Genomic DNA, 19,888 nt, shown 5'->3' on the forward strand with positions numbered 1-19,888 from the left:
TTAGTTTTGTTTGTCTATGCCTATTTCGAAGGTTTATGGCTCGTCTATGGTCACAACCAAGAGTCTACAGTCTAGTACACTATAAACTTGGCTTATGCCTTCTTCTTCAGTGAATATTAGCCACTCTTATTTATATATAAATATTTAATTCAAAAGACTTGGCTGTATGGGCAGTACCCTTTGCCTCCTCAATAAAACGTGGGAATAAACAAAAAAAAAAAAAGTCTACAGTCTAGTGACATGACATTGACAGAATAGACAGACAAACTAAACAAACAAACGTAGGTACCTAGTTTTGTTCATGTTTTTATTTTATTGCAGTAAATAATGAGTATCCCAGATAGAATTAAACCCTTCATAAAAATACTAAAAGAAGCATTGCTCTGGGGTAGCGGTGGTTTATTTGTTATTTATCAAATAAATCAAACTCGTACTTCGATATGCAGAATAGTGAATGATGATGTCCTAAATATAGAGAAAAAAGGGACCCCTGAATATATTTATATTGATGATCCTGCCTACTCTATGGAAATGAAATTAGAACAAGATCGGGAGTCGAGGCAATCAGTGGGATTGGCCCGAATATGGAAGAGTGTGAAACATTCACTAGCTTGGAGATTGTTGTGGCTATGCAAGCACGGCAACTGGGAGCAGAGGAACATTGCGCTCGAGCAGCTCGCAAACTTCAAAAACAATAAGATTTGGGACTGTTGGAAGTTGGCGCAAGCTTTGGACAAGAATACAGCCGTGTTACTCGCCCGAACGCGAGGAGCGGATCTCCGTTACTTTCTTCCCCCGCCTATACACGTCCGGCGAGCAGCCCTGACCCCACAATTACTTTCATTTCAGTTTCGAGATATGATAGTAGCTGCGCAGAATGCTAAACCACATGGTTGTATTAAACATTTTCTTTCAAAATATTTTGCAAATATCCAAGAACAAGCTATGGAAGCTGACAGTATTCCTGCCAAACCTGATAGTATTAGTGAAAAAGAACTATGTATGTTGTGTTTAGATGCTATACATCATCATATTTTACTATTTCATAATAAAGATTATGAACAGGATGTCTCATCAAGAACATTTGTTGATGTACTTCTTTTGCCAAAATTAGCTGAATTGTTGCTAAGAAATCGAAATGATAGTGATATAGAAATGGCTGTATTAAGAATCCTTACAGTATTAAGTATACACAGTAACTTATTAGAACACTTTTTTCAAAATGGTCTCATAGGTGAGTTATCACGCATGTTGAGATCTCATGATGTTCGACTCTCAAGTTCTGCAGCAGTGGCCTTAGCAAACCTGTCTGGAGAGCATACCTACAGACCAGGTTTATTCTTGTTACATCCTATTTATAGAACAACTACACCAACTTCATGTGACACTCTCTTGGTTCATGGTTTGAGAGGTGGAGTATTTGTGACTTGGAGGCAAAGAGACAAGAAGTGTGCTGAGCCAGTTGGCATCATTGAAGTGACTGTCTCAGACAATGATTGTGATCCATGTGAAGAAAAACCCGATACACATAAACATTTTTCTGATCCAGAACTAAATGAAGTAATACAGGACTTAGTAATGTTAGATGAAGAAGCATTGTTGGCTGAATATGAGGTTATTCTCCATGACATACCCACTCAAACTAGACGGGAACCTGACAATAGTTATAATTATACATCTATGAAAAAACGAGTAGGCCTAATAAATGAGGATGAGGACCACTGTAACTATACTCATTGTTGGCCTAGAGACTGGTTGCCAAAGGATTGCAATAATTTGAGAATTTTAGGTGTTAACTATTGGAGTACTTTATCAGAGTGGGTGGAACGCTGTCCAATGCTGACTGCAGACATTGGAGAGAGAGCTGCAGCCCTATCTGTAGCCTTGGTTGATGCAAAAGTTGGGTCCACACCAGTGGTGTGGTTATCACATTCAATGGGTGGTCTGATTGCTAAGCAGCTTTTAGTTGATGCTGCTAAAAGCGAGGAAAGCCATTTGCAAGATATTGCAAAAAATACTAGAGCAGTATTCTTTTACAGCACGCCACATAAAGGGAGTTCCTTGGCGACCATGCCTAGAGCAGCTGCAGCAGTTTTGTGGCCATCCAATGATGTTAAGCAGTTGCAAGTAGACTCGCCCGTCCTCTTAGAGTTACATAGTAATTTTATTTCCCATGCAGATAAGTGGAACTGGGAGACAATCAGCTTTGGGGAAACCTTACCAACCCTGGTCACAGCATTTAAAGTGCCCATTCTTTTTGTAGACGCTGATTCAGCTGATTTAGGCAGAGGCACATTCTATGAACTGCCCCTAGATCATTTATCAATATGCAAGCCTGCCACCCGTCAGTCGATTCTATATACAACAGTATTAGATGTTATTCAGAAAATAACAAGTGAGAATGTTGAAATGGTATATTATAATCCTGTTATACAGTTTTTGCTAGATTTCTTTTGGTCGATAATCAGTAATAAAACTAGAGAAGTATTTGAAAGCCTTGATGATTCACAAAGTACAGAGCGACTGAGATGGTTTGAAAAGATTTTACTGGAAGCTTTCACAGAGGGGTTTACAGATTAGTATAAAGGAATTTTGTGTCCTAATGTGTATAATTGGGTGGGTAATTATGTAATCAAATGGAAATAAGTATCTCAGTATTTTTATGTGAAAGTATCATACTATTTTTTCTTATTTTTATTGGTGACAGTAATAAAAGTTAATTCTTTTTTGACATTAAAATATTTATTTTATTATCTAATTAAATCATTATATTAAAAATATCAAATTTAATGCATATGAATCAAAATTGGCTGTTGTCTTTGTGTGATATCAGAATCCTATGACTATAAATTTGACAATTATTATTTTTACCTGATCCAGATATTCTAAAATTTTGCTTAAATAAGTTAAGTTTTTAACAAAAGATATTCATTTGTCAGCGTATAATAGCTTTGCGAATGCTTTTTCTTTCCATCTAGAAAATCATAAATGTCCTATGTTCCTACCTAAATTATAATTATTACTTATTTAGTTGTTAATAACAATTGTAAAAATTGATTTGTTGAATTCATAAGTGAGTTGATGTATTTGTTACAAGGGTAACTTAAAATTATTATATTTACAAAGCTATTGCGAATTGTTAAATTAAAAATTGTTACGTTGTACTTGTTTTAAGAGAACTATTATAAATACATAAGTTTACGAAGTGAAGCAGACTATACACTATCGGCAAACAGTCTGCCGAACTTTGCCGTTTTCGATGTATTGCTGTTTTTTATTTTGTCGCAAAAATAGGTCACATAGAAACAACGCAATGTAAATCATAATACTATGATATATAGCCAGCATAAAATTTTTGGGTTAAAACGGGAATATAGCTTAAATTTTATAGAAAATGTTTGCTCTATGCTATCGGCAAATAGTTCGCCAAACTGTACGTCGATACCGCAAGTATCGACGTACATTGTTGTTAGGTTTTCATTGCAGGTCCCATTGCTACGTTGCGTCGTGCCGCTCCTTTGTGCTCCGTTGTTTTCATGGAATTAGTAGGTACTCCGTACTAATTCCATGGTTGTTTTCCATAGGTTTTAACAATGACGTGAGTTGACGTACGTCGCATATCTATACAATTTTTACGCTGTCCATCATCACGGATTGCATACCAGTGCATCACCATTTTTACGACTTCAAACAATAGAGCATAACTGAGCTCACAACCGCTCTAAAAAAAACTCAAGTTCATTCGGTTTGGCATCTGAGTTCGGCTGATAGTAAAGATTCATAATTCTATATTTAGCTAAAGCGCCATCTATTAGAAACTTAATGAACTAATTAATTTGATGGTCCGCTAAAAAAGCAGTGGTGCCACATTATCGCCGAACTCTGACATCGGCTTCTGTCAGAGTTCGGCGATAATATATGCGCGAATGCATGAATATTACGTTGTTTGTATGAGTGCTTTTTTTACCGTAATGAAAAATCAGCATTGTATACCGAATTCGCCGAATTTGGCGAATGGTTCATATATCCAATAATAAGCATGGTCGAAGTATGAACGTTTTTCTTGTTTATGTATTATCACGATCGTTCTCTCATAGATGTCGACACAGAAAACGTTAAGCGTTTTGGACGCTTTCGGCGAACTCTAATGGGAAATGGTACATTGCTGGCTGCTAATGAAAGCTTTGTAGCACGCAAGGAAAACCCAGCAGAGTAGACGATTTGCCTCGATCATGGCCGATAATATATCTGGCAAAATGCCAGAAATACACTATTCGCGGCAAATCGAAGTTTCACATTTAAAACTAGGCTCACGGCTCACATTAAAACTAAACGTGGATTCGTCTATAAAAGTACTTTTACTTTTTTCACTTATTTGTTCCCGTGAAATCCACGATGTGGCAGGGTGACCAGTGCCTGTTTCGGTAAACGGGCCCTGCAGTGAACATAACAATGACAACCATTCGCCCGGCGGGTTTTCACAAGTTAACCTGCATTATAAGGAAGAAACGAAACCCAAATTCCGACAAGCAGTCTCTGCCTCACTTTGCTTCCTTTTAATAACAAATACATAATACCCACCCGAATCGAAGTTTAATCCATCTACTCGAGGATTTCCAATTCAATACAAAATTATCTAACACTTTATATAAGTACCTAATCACTCAGAAAACTTTGAAATTATATTGAAGGTTGAGAGGTTCATTCAAGCGACATTTTGTTAAAACTGATACGAGTACAATGAAGATCAAATCTTTTAATTTTTGAAAAAAACTACCAGGAAATGGTTTAACGGATTTTCATGAAAATAATACAATATTCATGAGGATAAATATATAGGAATAATATAGGATAAATATATTCATGAGATAAAACCAATTACTGCGCTTTCTGTGACATTATTAGCATTATTTTATTAATTTTTTGTCGCTTAGATCAAAATGCATCGTTTGAAACTATGGTAAAGAAATATTGTTCAATTACTTGGTGAACAAATAACTGTACAGCGAAATGGATCAAGCAGCTACCAATGTAAACGACTGATAATGATTTATACGCCACGTGATTTATGATATTATTATGTAGATATAAGTCTTTTTAACTGTAGGTTACGTGTACCGCGGTTGGGCAAAGTCCCTTAGGTACCTACTTTTCCGCGGGTCGTAACAAAGTCTACTCATTCTTTCGAAAAATTATTATGATCTTGATGCATCAGTGCTGATCCGATATGTTAGCAGAAAATAAACAATTTCCTTTTAAACCCTTAACAATTACTATGAATAATAAAATAGAATCCATTCTACAAGTCACTCGAACGTGCATTTAAGACTCAAGGACTTCTCAATCATTACTGAGTCTAATAACGAAATGTGCCTCGCCTTGACATAAAAACTGGTAACTAAATCGATACTTAATTTACTATCTATATGATGGTACAGTGGTACAGTCAACTGTACATAACTATACATTACCCAAATTCATATTCGCCGCATTAGTCAAGGGCTCCCATATGGACCTGCTCTTCTTATCGCCGCCATTATATTTTATCTTATTTTTTTATTTAAATCGAAAACTAAAATAAGACCACAGGTGATTATTCTATACTAAATTAAGGATTTTATTTGATAGTACTAGCGGCTGACGTAAAACATTAAATTATACATCTAAACCTTCGTCACTTACATCTTTGGTGAAAATCGCAAGAAAGTTCGCGTGCCGTCATTTTTGAGTTTTTCCCTAACTGACAGACGCGGGCAGATGACTTTATAATATGTAAGGATAAGGACTTAGTCAAAAACTAAAAATATACAAGACAAAAGACAATAACAAGACAACAAGAGATTGTGCTAGGTATATACTAATGAAGGATTTTGATAGAAAATTTTATAGTTTTCTATTTTACTAAAGTAGATACCTACGTATCTACTCGCAATTTAGTACAAGGATTTCGAAGCCCACCGTTATATTTTTAATTACAAGTGTATAAAGCTATTATATTTTCTTATGAAATAAATTATCAAGTCTAGCATAATTTGTACAGATTTGTACTAGGTACTTACTATTTTTGTATTTTTCGCCAATACTTACTTATATGAAAGAAATTGATAAAAATGGAATGCATTAACATGCAGTTGACTGTATTTTATAATCAACTAGTTCATAAAACAACCAATAAACAGTTCAATTATGACCTCAAATACAACTAAACATAAACCAAATATTTTAAACTTACGTAATTATGGATGCGTTATATTCGGACAACAGAGGTTGGTGTAGGGCTCAAGGTAAAGGGGCACCGCAGTCGACGAAATCTAGTGCAAAGGGCTTATTGGCGGAATTGAATGTAAAATAAACGACATAGCTTAGTTTTTACAAGATTTTGTTTATCTTGCAGTGTAACTAAATTAAGAGTATTAATGTACGTCTCTATGTCTATTCGGATGAAACTGGAATCTTGCAACTCAATTTTGAAGTAGATATCTTCAAACGATTGAGCTAAAATTTTGTACACACGTTTATAATTGGATGGGACTTTACAAGGGACTCCTCAAAGGTTTATTGCGCGGACAAGATTTTTTGGTCACACATGGAATGCAATAAGATCTCTCTGATATTTTTCTTTAAAAATCTTATTTAATGTCATTCTGAAATAGGACGGACCTACGAATCGACTAAGGCATCGATCTATACAATATAAAATATGAAAGGTCACAAGCGCCAATAGTAGGCATTATGGCGGCCCTAAACTGTAATTTAACAATTTGCCAAACTTTGGCGGATTCGGTATACATTGCTAGTTTTTCATTAGGGTAAATAAAAACTCTCATATTAACTACGCAATGCTCACGCATTCGCGTCGGTAAGTGTCTGAGTTCGCCGACACTGTGGAGAGATGGCATTATAAATTCTGTGGCGCTAAGATGTTTGACACAAAAATCCTGTGCCCAAAATCTGATTTTTAAATGCATTTTCCTCAGTGGATCGCATCAAAATACAGCTTTGTCTCCATTCCATCATCTGTTTATCTGATAACCTCCATGTTAATATTCTGTGTAAATTTTGATCTACTTCGTTTACTCGTCTATCTTTTCGTCATTTCCGTCTGATTTCCAATGATAACAACTGAAATGAGGATTTATATCTTTTCGTAAGTATAATAAACATTATTTTCACAGATACTTTCTTTCAGAATTTGATTATGATATACTTTATGCCTACACAATATCATTTTTTTACAGCAAAAACTTTGTAGGTAGTGTTTGGATTTTGCTGAATAATCTCGTTCGAAGTACCTACCTATTTTGATCGTTGAGCGAGATACAGAACAGCACTTTTTCTCGCCCTCCTTGAAATAAAATACTTAAGTAAAATATGCCAAATAATATATATTTATATTTAACAGTCAAGCCTTAACTGGTAAACCGTTAGCATTATTCCAAAGAAATGTAATAGAATACAAATTAATAAATATAATATAAAGGGTGAAGTAAACATAACGTGTTGAAATTAAAGTTACAAATAACCTATAATAGCATCTAGCTTGGTTCTTGAGGGACTAGAATTTCCCAAAGTTAATGGGCTATAGGTACATATATATTCCATATTGAACCTACTGCTTAAAATTCTTGTTCCGCATATCATGCTTATTAGTTGAGTCACTCAATTGAATGACTTTTTTAAATATAACCTCCGTTTAATAGTTGTAAGAAGAAGGCTAAACGTCATATTAATTCAAGAAAAAAAGGTATGGTTTGGTTCTTTTGCTATATTTTGATGTAAGTTGGAATATATACATATTATTGTTGATAATCGGTGCCCGGTAAACCTTGGGTCAAATACAGGCTTTGAGCATCATTTAGTTCGAATAAATTGTGATTTTTTTTAAATTTAATTTAATATAGGTAACTAAGTAAATTATTGTACTAAATTATCTAAACAAAAATATTTTCCTAATGGTAATAAAACAAATGGGTGTAAAAAATAGCTCCAAAGTTGCGCCGTAGATGTAGAAAAGTTTCATAGTCGTACGCAAGTAGGTACCGCTGTCAAACTTTTCTATCTACCGCGAAACTAGAAACTGAGAAAGGGAATAAAACCCAAGTAGTTGCAACCCTAATCCTGGTGAATAACCAATTAGTTTTATAACTTATTCGCTTTCTGCACATTCACCAATCACCCATCATTTCATCAACAACATCTGAAGCCATCCGCGACCCACTGCTGGGACAGACCTCCTTCTGTCTACGTCAACCATTTTTTGGCCACATCCACCAGGCTAAAAGATGGTTTGTTTCCAGCAATTCCAAGTAGGTACATTAAATACAACTTTTCTTGCCTAAGTCTAAATGAACAAAATACTTGTGCCGTATGTTTCTAATACACCGACACACAATACATAAAAAAATGCAGAGCTTACCACAGACCTACAAATTTGCTACACATTTACGCCCAAAGTTCACACCTGCAAAGAAATTGACCGAAGACAAAGCAAGCATAGCAAGCATGGCACAAGGCATCCTCGCAATGAGATCGATACGGTACATGGTGTCGTCGCCATGGCAACAGCTTAGTGGCCGAGTTTTCACAAGTACCTCGAACCATACCTACTTATACGTATAGGTACCTAGCCCCGATCCTTTCCGCAAGGGATTAGGGACATTATTCCGGCAGCGAAAGGTTACGCTTATTTTGTGTTTGGCTAGTCTAAAGTTTGTTAAGTCTGTAGCTCGATTTAATTTGTGTCCTGGATACTTGATTTCCTACCTATGGGATAGGTTAGTAGCTTTTTCAAAAATAAAAAAAATATAAGTTTTCCTAAAAAACTACATCCGGGTCGAACTGAATAATTTATTTATTGATACCTAATCATGAAACAAATTATTCAAATATCATAGAGGTTTACTTACTACTTTATAATACATGCCATTGTCCGCAGCTCCACTCGCGGTAAAAAGTAGCCTATGTTTTTCTTCAGCTCTCCAACCAACTCTTTATAGCATCACTAAGAAGAAGAAAATTTTCATATTTATTTCATTAGTATGGGAATGGATAATTTTAAACAATATAGGTAATTCTGAATTCACACCATATCCTAGATGTTGTAGCGAGAGGCTACTAAGGGATAAAAAGCAAAAAGGCAACAACACCATTGATAAAGATAGTTTACGTCAAGCAATCATAAAATCACAGCGGAATCTTGAAAAATTTTAACGCTTTATTCAGGCTTAAAGGCGCCATTCGAGAATGTAACTCATCATATCGAGTGTGTTTAAGTTTGTTATTGCTAACACTGGTGTCAGATTCAAGTCGCCTAAAGGCATTAGACATAACTTTTAGTACTACTTGCCGCTATCTATTGACAGGTAGTCGCATACACACTAGTGAACTAAACTGTCCACCAGTGTGCAAGTATCCTCACGATGTTTTCCTTCACCGAAAGCGGATGTGGTGGTCCATGAAAATATATATAAGTCAGATTGGTATGCAAACTCATATGGCACGAGTAGGAACCTGGTACGAACCTGAGACCTTTCGATCCACAGGCGGGCGTCTTAACCATTACACCACCACCGCTTCAATGTAACTAGGAACGCGCGATGATGAGACAGAGAATCTAGCTATTCACATACCTACCTAAGATTATTTCTTTTGAGCCGATACAAATCATTTTGACAGAAACAATAATATTAAAATTAGATATAAAGTCTTTCTTACAAATATGAATTACAATATATCAAAATCCACAAGGGAACCAAATTCCCGCTTTATCGGGGATTATGACCGGAGGGAATTGTTCCGCAGAAAATATTCGAGTACCTATAAAGGAATTTCCACACAGTAGGGCAACGGTATAAAGCGTTTTCAAACTTCTGGAAAATGCTATGAATGGAGAAAAAAATATTACCTATTGGGGGGGATCTGCGAAAATATTTATATTAAAAAAACGGCCTTGACAGATAAACAACAAAGTGATCCCATAAAGGGTAGTTTTTACCTTTTGAGAGAAAAAGTACTTGCTTAAAAAGGGGTAGGTAGTTTTTTATTAGTATAGTTGCAAGGCAAGTGTATTTTCTAGATTTTTTAAGAAAATATTTTTATCATGATTTAATTAGTATTCCAAAGTTGACCTTCCAGCGCAGATTGTAAAAGTCAATCAAGGGAAATCACTATTAAATCTCAAATACACCAACAAGCCCGCCGTACAGCTAAATGGGTCCTTCGAGTTTCGCAGTCTTGACTCTGTCTACCCCGTAAGAGATAAAACCGTGACTCATAAATACTACAGCATCGGTGTATTCAATGAATAGAAATGAAACAAATTTAAGTTTTATTAATTCTCACCCAATCCCAATGTAGAGTTCCACCTTCAAAAAAATTTCTAAACCGCTGATATAGTTCTTTTGAAAAGTGGTCTGGCATTTTTATAAATTTTTCATTTGTAGCTATTTTAATTGTATGTAAGTACATTTTATTTCTTTTTTCTATGGAATGTAGTAAGTAAATACTTACTTAGTTTTATTATCGATACAATAAATTGAATACGATTAAAAAAAAATGAAAATCCACTGAAATGTCAAAATCATATATATACTTACTTATACTTGTCGCATAAAGTACATAATAAATACATTAGACGGAATCGAAGCAAATGCATATTTTATTGGTTTTATAATTCACTTTAGATATTTGGTATTCCATGGCAATGACATGAAAATTATGTTTCAATTAAGTATTTATATTGTAATAAGGTAGGCAGATACGCTCCAGGCTTTTTTATTTCATATTATATAATTTCCACTGATAATACAGTTTCACTTTGTCTACATGTTGTCTATCCTTACATATTATAAAACAAAGTCCTCTCTCGCGTCTGTCTGTTCGCGATAAACTCAAAAACTACTGCACGGATTTTTCACCAATAGCTAATGTGTTTTACCCGAGCGAAGCTGAAACGAGCCGCTAGTATATATTTATATATATATAGGTACTAAATAACTTTTCGTATGCCCCGTAATCATAAAAAAAATCATGTGATCATACATTTTAATGTATGATCATACATTGTTTGCCCAATTTTTTGAACTTTTGCTATTTTGTTTGCGCCCGACTTTTTGGGGAATAAACTAGGAAAATGTTGCGCGTAAACCTATATGGTTACGAATCACGGATCGAGCATGAAGACAAAAGTCCCTAGTGATTAAAAAGTCACCAAGTCACAATTTTATGCCTATGATACTATAAAATATTCAGCTTAGACATAAGTTACAGCTGCCACGCGATACTGGAATCTAGGGTAAACCTTTGCATATTTTATTTTTATTTGATGTACAGCAGTTATTCAGGATTGATTTTGCACTGGCAACCAACAAAGAAAAAGTAAGTAATAGTTATAATAGGTACTTAATAATTCCATGAGTTTTGTATTTCGTTTTCAAATCTTTTTTCACAATGACAGATACAGAATTAGTATCTGTCAGAAAATTTTCTTGGAGAAAATATTTTTAAAAGCAATCGACGGGAATATTAAATATTCCCGTCGATTGCTTGCATTTTTCCTTTTCATTTTATAATGTAAGAAAATACGTAGTTTATCTAACTGATCCTATTATAGCTGGGATCCTTTTCTAAATCAATCTTATCCCAAATCGGCGGAAAATCGGAGAATATATCAGCTAGTTACAGCGGATATAGAAGCGACGGAGCTGATGAAGTACCTAAGTGTTTCTTCCTGTTCCGTGTCCATTGAGATCCGATCGGCTTAGAGCCATGCCATCATGCTCAGTCGTGTTGACATCCATCACACAGACAACGCAGGAATTTTATGATGAAGTTTCGACGTACGACAACGTACGTCAATGTCTAAACCTACAGCGTACAACAGAGCCACAACATGCTGCGTCGTCAACGGAGCACGAGTGAGCAATGCGGCATAGCTCTTAGATGGCTGCCGATACGTAACTGGGAGACACATACAATTAACAAAAGCACGTTGCATTTCGTCGGAACCCGGATATGTACAACCGACTTCGGATAAACCTGGCCCTATTCATTGTATGGACTGTGTGAGTACATTGTGACAAAAATATCCATGGACCCTCTAGGCGAGGCTGCGTGCTCCATTTGACCAAAATCCGCACCCTGTGAAACCAGGTCATCGATCCGATGTTGTCTTTGTCTGCCCTCGACTTACACTGCAAGCAGTGGCGTATAGTGTGTCTAAGATGGTCCCTGTAACAAAATTTGCTGGGGCCCTCTAAAAGTAGACTATGTAATAAAGATTTTTAAACTGCGACAATAATTCACAGATCAAAAAGTTAAGAAGCACTTCTTAATACTGAAAGCTATACAGTATGTTACGACCGAATCGCGAAGTGCGGATACAACTAGGTGTAGTCAACTGAGACCGGCTACACCTAGGTATAGACGGCTAAAAATCTTTAATCTATTTTAGGAGGGCACCAACATTTTTTTAAATAATTTAAATCAATAGTTGAATACAACTATTTTTTTAAATTCTCTATTGGTGGTACTTTTCTACTTTTATATTTATAAAAAATTAAAAAACTCCTAATAACAATTTCTGTCACTTTGTGTTGGGGCCCCTGTAGCCCGTTATGCCGTGCCCCGTATGTTAGTCATAGCTAATACAGCAATAGCTACGACTCTGATCCAAGAAACAGTCCATCGCATGCCAAGCTACATCACCTTTATGCGGAGTTATTAAGGGCCAATTTGCAGTTTTGATTCGCATGGCGACTGTACCCCGAACAAAAGACAAATATTTACTAACGTCACCCGCTTTTCCCCGAGACCTGTTGACCCAATTTCTTCAAATAAAATTATGAAAAGGAACATTTCATTTTCATTACACTATACATTTTCTTACTCTTATTTTTAGAAAGTGTAATCAGAGTTTAAAGTAAAATATTAATTCATTTATTGCTTTTCTTTATGAAATAAATAATATTTGAAAAGCTGCTAAACGGATAAAACTCACGTCTGTATGTAATGCCTACATGTCTATTATTTATTTTTATTCAATTTTATCTAATAAATATAAACTAATTATACTTCCAATAACCATATTTCTAAAAAGAAAAGTTTCAAGTCTAGAAATTGCAATTTCAATAAAGTCGAGCTACCATGGAAATCCTATTCCATTCCTTTCAGGTGTTAATTGAACACTGGATTGACTCTTCTTTCCTTTTCTTTTCTGGATTAATCAAACAGATAGACGCCGCAATCATCGGGAATCGGGACGAAGCAGCGGGAAATTAAAAAAGGTTGTAAGGTCTATCGATCATTCAATCTTGAATGGTTTCATTCGCTATATGACCTGCAAGCTGAGGGGTAGTTAGGCCTGAACCTGAACGCGCCCGGATCTGGATGCGTAAAAGACCCAACCAAATCAAAATTTTCAAGATTAAAAGTTTAATTTTTTATTGATTTGCTTTATGTTCTCTCAGTTTGGCTATCTACATCTATATACTAGCTGATCGGACACAATATGGAAAGTTGAAATTATATGTTCTTCTTTCATTGTAAATCTTTTGAAATTTTTTGTCCACCTACTCGGCATTGTACACAATTGCGCAGTGAATAAAACACACCTTTTTCGAAATTATGAAGATGCAAAAATGCAAAAAAGATTTGGCGACCCAACTAAGATTAACCAACCACTATTTTAGTTTTTTGTTACCCCCTAAATATGGGAGCCCCGGTACACGGCACGGTATATCTCTACGGTTCGCCTTATTCACGCCTTTCGTTTTTCTCCTCCCGTCAGTCCGAAACGAAACGAGTATTAAGCTGTCGATCGTTTTGGCGTTTGATCTATGTTAAAACTTCAGCAATTTTCCAGGAAATTGAATACGGACCGACGACGTGTGATTTCGTAGAAAATCGAGCTAACGACGACGGGCGAAATATGAAATATTAGCGGTGTTTTTTATAGTGTGGGATTTAAAATTTATATGACAACTAACTGTAGCGGCTCTAGCGTATGTACAACTAACTACTAGTACCTACTATTTGTAAAGGGTGGCTAATTTTCAAACAACAGCCAAATTTTTAAAGTATGGGTAATATAAATGAGAATGTCCGTTAGATATTCTTACTGAAATATAACATACTTCCAAAAAATATGTAGTGAGTCACACGATGTATAGGTTTCTCCAAATAGACGTTCTATATCGTCATCCAAACCTTTTGTGAAAATTTGGGCGGTATGAATAATCAGCTCAGAGGTTCTTTAAAATAATAGGAATATACAAATCAGTCTTAAAACATTGTCAATCCACTGCGTCATTTTGAAGCTAGCGCTTGTGAGTGCTAGGTGCATAGAATATTAACTGTAATATTAAAGTGTCACTTAGTCTTCAATCAGGTCACGGCCCGGCCGGCCCCGCGTATTGTACAGTCGAGTTAATAAGACCTCTGTGCGCAGTTGATGGCGGCGAATTTGGGTTAGTTGATGTGTTGCCGACGGTAGGGGCCGAGGCGAGTGTGACCCAATTCTTATAGTAGCACCACCCCACAGCAAGGCCTCCGGTGCTGGATCGATCATATCATTAAATTAGCACTTCCCTATCCATAATAGATGGTATTTATATAAGGCCACTATGTAATTAAATTGAGTACGAAAGCCACAACATTCGAGAAACGTCACGAACGTTTATTTTCCTTAATTTCTTCCTTGAAAATGCTGTGCCTTAAAGGAAAACGAATCTGCTGCATTATTCGACGTTATAGGGACAAAATTGTAGTCAAGTCGCTCTTGTTCCTTTGAAATAATTATTAGTTTATCCTTGGGTACTTTAAAGTGAAAAGTTCGAGCGAGAAAATATTAAACTTTTTTGTTCAGTGACATTATGAAGATAATAATGTCACTGAATAAAATTGTGTTCTCTGATTAAAGACATTTTTTCGCAGCTTTCATTGAGCAAATCGATAGAGAAATAGAAATTATAAACATTACTATACCTTACTTGACTAAATACTGATACTCGATTAGAAGAATAATTAGACTAATAAAGAGACATTTTATTAATTTTTAAAAACTGTATGGTTTAAATATTTGCACTGTTCGAGAAAAATATTAACGGTATTTAGAATTCGGTTCAGCAGTATTTTTGATTGGTGAATCTACATTTTCATGCACTTTGGACAAAGCCAGCCGCTCCAGTATGTAATCTGCACATATTGTACGTACGCAATATATAGGTATATATGTACTAAAGATATCAAAATATTAGGCACAGGCGTATTGTTAAGATTTCTAAACACTACATACTATTAATTTAGTAATTACCCACGCAGTAATTGTTAAACAGGCCTTGAATTTTACTTGTCCGTTTCAACAATTCTCAACACAACAAGATCTCTGTAACCAATGCAAATAAATCATAAGTTATTTTCAACTACACTCACCAATCTAAAAAGAACAAATTAAAAAAATCCAAATTATGTAACGTAATACTAAGCAACGTAGTACTCATCCAACCGAATTAAAAAAATATATCGTCGAGAAATTAATTGAGACTTGCAATTTCAATATTCGTTTATATACGTAGGTATATTGGCATCCATGTGTATGTCAGACCAATATCTAGTTATTTGATAAAGGTTTTAGTATGTTCAGAGAGTAAATTTTATAGCAATTGAGATTGATTCTAGATTTTTTATCATGAATTGGCACCAATTACTCCTCCTGTTGATCGTGATGCAATGCAGCTGTAAGTACCTATAGTTACCTATTGTTTAGATGGATAGATATAATAATTCGTAAAAGCAACATGTTTACTTGTGTAACGACTACAAGGCTTTGATAGATTTAAGTATTTATTTGTTATAAACAGGTCGAGAATTTAACGTTTATAGTTTCGACCTAAATAAAATAGGCACATAGTTGAACTAATGAAAAAGTGGATGGAACAGTTCATCCTTGTAGGTACTAGTGAGAAATAATTAATTTTCGGTAAATAATAGACAATATCCAGGTAAATATTGATCATCAATTCTTTCAACATTATTATTTGTGATACCTTATATTAGTTATTGTATACCTACAACTTCACAACTATCGTCGAACAATATATGGATATGTAGAATATAGCACACACACGACTTTCCCTTCTACATTTCAATTCATAGCTTCTTCTTCTTGTCGACTCAGCGAATCACATTTGTAAAACGCCACCGATACAGCAATACCTGTGGCGTCATGCAGATCCTTCAAAGTAAAATATAAAATATTCTATAGTGAAAAAGAATAGACTAGATAAGAATAAACATAATAAAGTGCTACAACGAAAACTAGGAATAGAAAAAAAGACTATAGCTTAAGTATATTATATATATATATTATTTACTATAGCTTAAAACAGCAGAAATAGCTTTAGACTCTCGAAACCGTTCGACCTTTCGCCTTCATCGACCACTGCATCACTGTCATGTCACTATAATTCATCATGTTTTGATGTTCCAAGTGCTGGCGTGGTGTGCACCGTCAGGGAACCATATTTTCTGTGATGACTACAAAGTTAAGGCTGTAACAGAAAACAATGAGAGACTGAAGTTGACTACGGCGAGACAAGAAGAAAACTCGGATGATGACGGGTTGAACGATGAAAAACCGTCTTTGTGGTGTTGACTTTTCTACTTAGGTTGTTTTCGTGTATTAAAACCTTGACTAGATGATAGCCTTTTATTTTTACAAATGCTGGACAAGTGTACCTACCTAGTTAAATTACTATAAAATATTGTTATATCTTAGTGAAGGAATAAGATGGCTCGAATACTTCAGAAATTATTTTAGGATTAATTTGATAGGCTTCAATTCCAAAAACGAACTGGTAGTCGGATTATTTCTTTTTTCATTACATTTAGTAATTTTATTGCACTCTTATTGTGCAACTATCATATTCCTGCCCTTGTTCTATGATTTTTGTACAGTCATCATCACATCGTGCCTGGGTCAAATCGGTACTCAGTCGGTCAATATGTTCAGGGAAATAACTACGTTTAACGTAACTGTCTCCTTTCAAATTTAGGAGTAAAAGCCTTTTACCATTGCTGAAAACGGCCGGGTAAAATACCTTATGTATATATTGTAAAGTTCTGACAATTTGGAAGCATCTCATAATAAGGAAACGGCGACAAAAATTTAAACCGTTTTGGGCAGAACTTTACCTATATTCGCGGTGGCAAAGTGAATGCTGTGTTCCATAGTTTCTAATGATGTTTTGATGTCCCGTTTATATTTTCAGTGACGATGGTGTGGTCGAGCGAAGACGGTCGCCGATCGTTCACGATCAAACGAGATTCGCTTTTCAGCCTGTTCGGAAGAGAGCATAAACCTCGGAAAATCAACCACTTTGGCCACTTACCTTCATTAGTTAAAGGAAAATAAACTATTCAAAACTGTACAATTTTTTTACAATTTTTTCTTACAAGCTATGAAGCTACGATTCGCTGCCATGGGAATTACAGGAAAATCACTATGCTCCATGTTATAACCCTGTATACGAGTACCTTTAATCGAAATTAAGTTTTTTTGTGAAATTGCTAGATTTAATAACAAAAATTGTCACTGACTAGCATCTATTATTTTTTTTGCATATCAGTAGGATACTATTAATAAGGGGAATTATCCCGTTCACACAAACTATGTACTCGAATGAGTTTAAATTACAAGCACACTCTTAATAGGACATGGTAAGTTATACCTTCTTCACTTCCGAGGACAGTTTTCCGCAGTTAAGACCTTTTGACTGGGCCTATTCTGCGTGTGGAGTCTGGGCAGTCCCTCCAGCCCAGCTTCAGGAAGCGTAGAATCGCCGATTGTGAACGGCAGAGGATATAGTTAAGCGAAGGCTTAGAACAATCAGGGATTGGCTAGAGAGTAATTTAATTCCCACAAGCTAGTTTGAATTATATCACAATATTATGTTCTGTATATCATTGTTATTCTACATGGCCTGAAGGGGATACAAACAGGCCATAACGGCCAAACTGCAGGCGAGCCGATATTCTATCTAGCAGGCCGATAGTAGGAAGTCTACTACAAGTAAGTACTTGCAAAAGACCTTCGCCGTAAACGCCATGACTCCATAATTCAAACGCGTAATTCTACTTTAATTATATGCTGAACACATCGATGTATATGTCATAGAGAGGCTATGTCTTTGGTGTATGGAGCGCGAGCATTCTCTGAGAATAAAATATTATATTTGTCATGAATAACACTAGTTAATCAGTCTCCACTATCCAGTAAAAATAAAGTTTAGTTTGAGTTTTTATTTATAAAAAAAATTAAAGTAGATAGAGCAGTTGTTGACAAACCACTTGTTAGGTACAATTAACTATATATAATCATAGTTGTACATACTTGGTTTGTCAGAATTACCAAATAATCTAATGCCGGTTTCACACTATAATCGTACTTTTTGCCAAACTTTAGCGGATTCGGTATATATTGCTGGTCTTTCATTGCAGTAAATGAAAACACTCATAATAAATACGCAATGTTCACGCATTCGCGTCGGTATGTATTTATTTCCAAGTTCTAACCAAAGCGATTAGTGACGACTCTGTAGTGATGCTAACTCTATAGACAAACACATGTGTTCGGTGACGTAAGATGGTGATGTAAGAAGGCCAAGCCCAGCACATTTCTAACTGCGATCATTGAACACTGACAAGACGATACCAGTTGTGATTCTTCTTTGTAGGAAATACTATGTACTTACACACAAAAAAATGTACCATATTTCCCAAAAAAAAAAAAAAAAGTCTCAAAATTAACGAATCCGTTCCATTGTAAACATTGTTTAATCTTCGTGTTATTTGAAAGAAATAAAGAAAAATAATTTATACGGTTACCTTTGAAGTTATTGGCTTCTTCCACGAATTTCTTACACCGATGTCGCTCCCTCGCACAGACATAACATAGCTCAGTTACAGTTTTATTCACAACGCTCCCTTTTCCCAGCTTTTAAATTTACCAAACTTCTTCACCTCATTGGTCTATATTTAGGCATTTCCTATTAGTTTTTGGCTGCGGCTTCGCCCGCGTTTGTTTCGTGCGACTGCTCATACCTTATTATTGTCCATATCTAGGGTTCTAAGCAACATATCGCGATTGAACCTATGCCAGATTATAAGTTAGACTATCCTATACAGCTGTGAAAACTGCATCAAATTCCACCTAGTAGATTTTGCGCAATGCGCAAACATATATGCCTCCAGAAAGACACACAAAAATTTTAAAAAATATGTTCTATTAGTCCTATAAAGGCTCATCACATATTTTTTTTAATAACTCCTATGAACAGATTTAGCTCACCTTCAATTTTATTATATGTATAGAAGATTAAACTATATCAGTATTATATATAGTTTATTGTTTAGGGAAATCGTCCTTCGTGGAAATTCCATTATGTTTTCCCCAAAAAATATAGTAATATTTTTATTGATATATGGTAATCACCGAAATCTGTATCGTAGACGTGGCATAACTCAGCAAAATGATAGAACAAAACGGATATTTTAATAGAATAGGTAAAACGAAACGGTCGTCAAATTGATGACTATGTTTGAAACAAAATAATTTAACTGTTCCCCAAAAACGTTATTTTATATCTCCAACATCACCATTTGGTTAACTGATAGAAAAAGTCTACATATTATTGCAATAAAGGTAAATGAATTAAATACATGACTAAATTGTTAAAGAAATAAACAAAATGGATTCCTATTCGTACGAGAATAGTCTAACGTAAATGTTATGAAAATCAAATTTTCAGGTCAGTATGTTCAAGTATTTCCATTTTATTTAAATAAGCTTTCGAGATAGCCCTATCAATAATGCATAACTTATAGTGTAACA

The 19,888-nt window shown here is 35.2% G+C and overlaps 1 protein-coding gene and 1 long non-coding RNA gene across 3 annotated transcripts; both read left to right on the top strand.

Moving 5' to 3' along the window:
- The first annotated feature begins 257 nt into the window (after positions 1-257).
- Positions 258-2,739, top strand: LOC128683202 (uncharacterized protein). The gene has a single exon (XM_053768548.1). It carries the CDS (start codon positions 328-330, stop codon positions 2,578-2,580), a length of 2,253 nt encoding a protein of 750 aa, XP_053624523.1. The 5' UTR covers positions 258-327; the 3' UTR covers positions 2,581-2,739.
- A 12,601-nt stretch (positions 2,740-15,340) lies between these two features.
- LOC128683289 (uncharacterized) lies at positions 15,341-17,528 on the top strand. Of its 2 annotated transcripts, XR_008406269.2 has the most exons (3): positions 15,345-15,734; positions 16,488-16,664; positions 17,268-17,528. It is a non-coding gene; the product is annotated as an uncharacterized LOC128683289 (long non-coding RNA). The 2 variants fall into 2 exon arrangements; XR_008406268.1 differs by lacking the exon at positions 17,268-17,528 and having other exon boundaries at positions 15,341-15,734; positions 16,488-16,695.
- Positions 17,529-19,888: the final 2,360 nt, after the last annotated feature.

This window comes from Plodia interpunctella, chromosome Z (assembly GCF_027563975.2).
Source record: "Plodia interpunctella isolate USDA-ARS_2022_Savannah chromosome Z, ilPloInte3.2, whole genome shotgun sequence".
Classification (NCBI taxonomy): Eukaryota; Metazoa; Arthropoda; class Insecta; order Lepidoptera; family Pyralidae; genus Plodia; species Plodia interpunctella.

What these genes read in the sequence shown, in the direction of transcription:
- LOC128683202 (XM_053768548.1), top strand. Translation starts at nt 328, where the DNA reads ATGAGTATCCCAGATAGAATTAAACCCTTCATAAAAATACTAAAAGAA.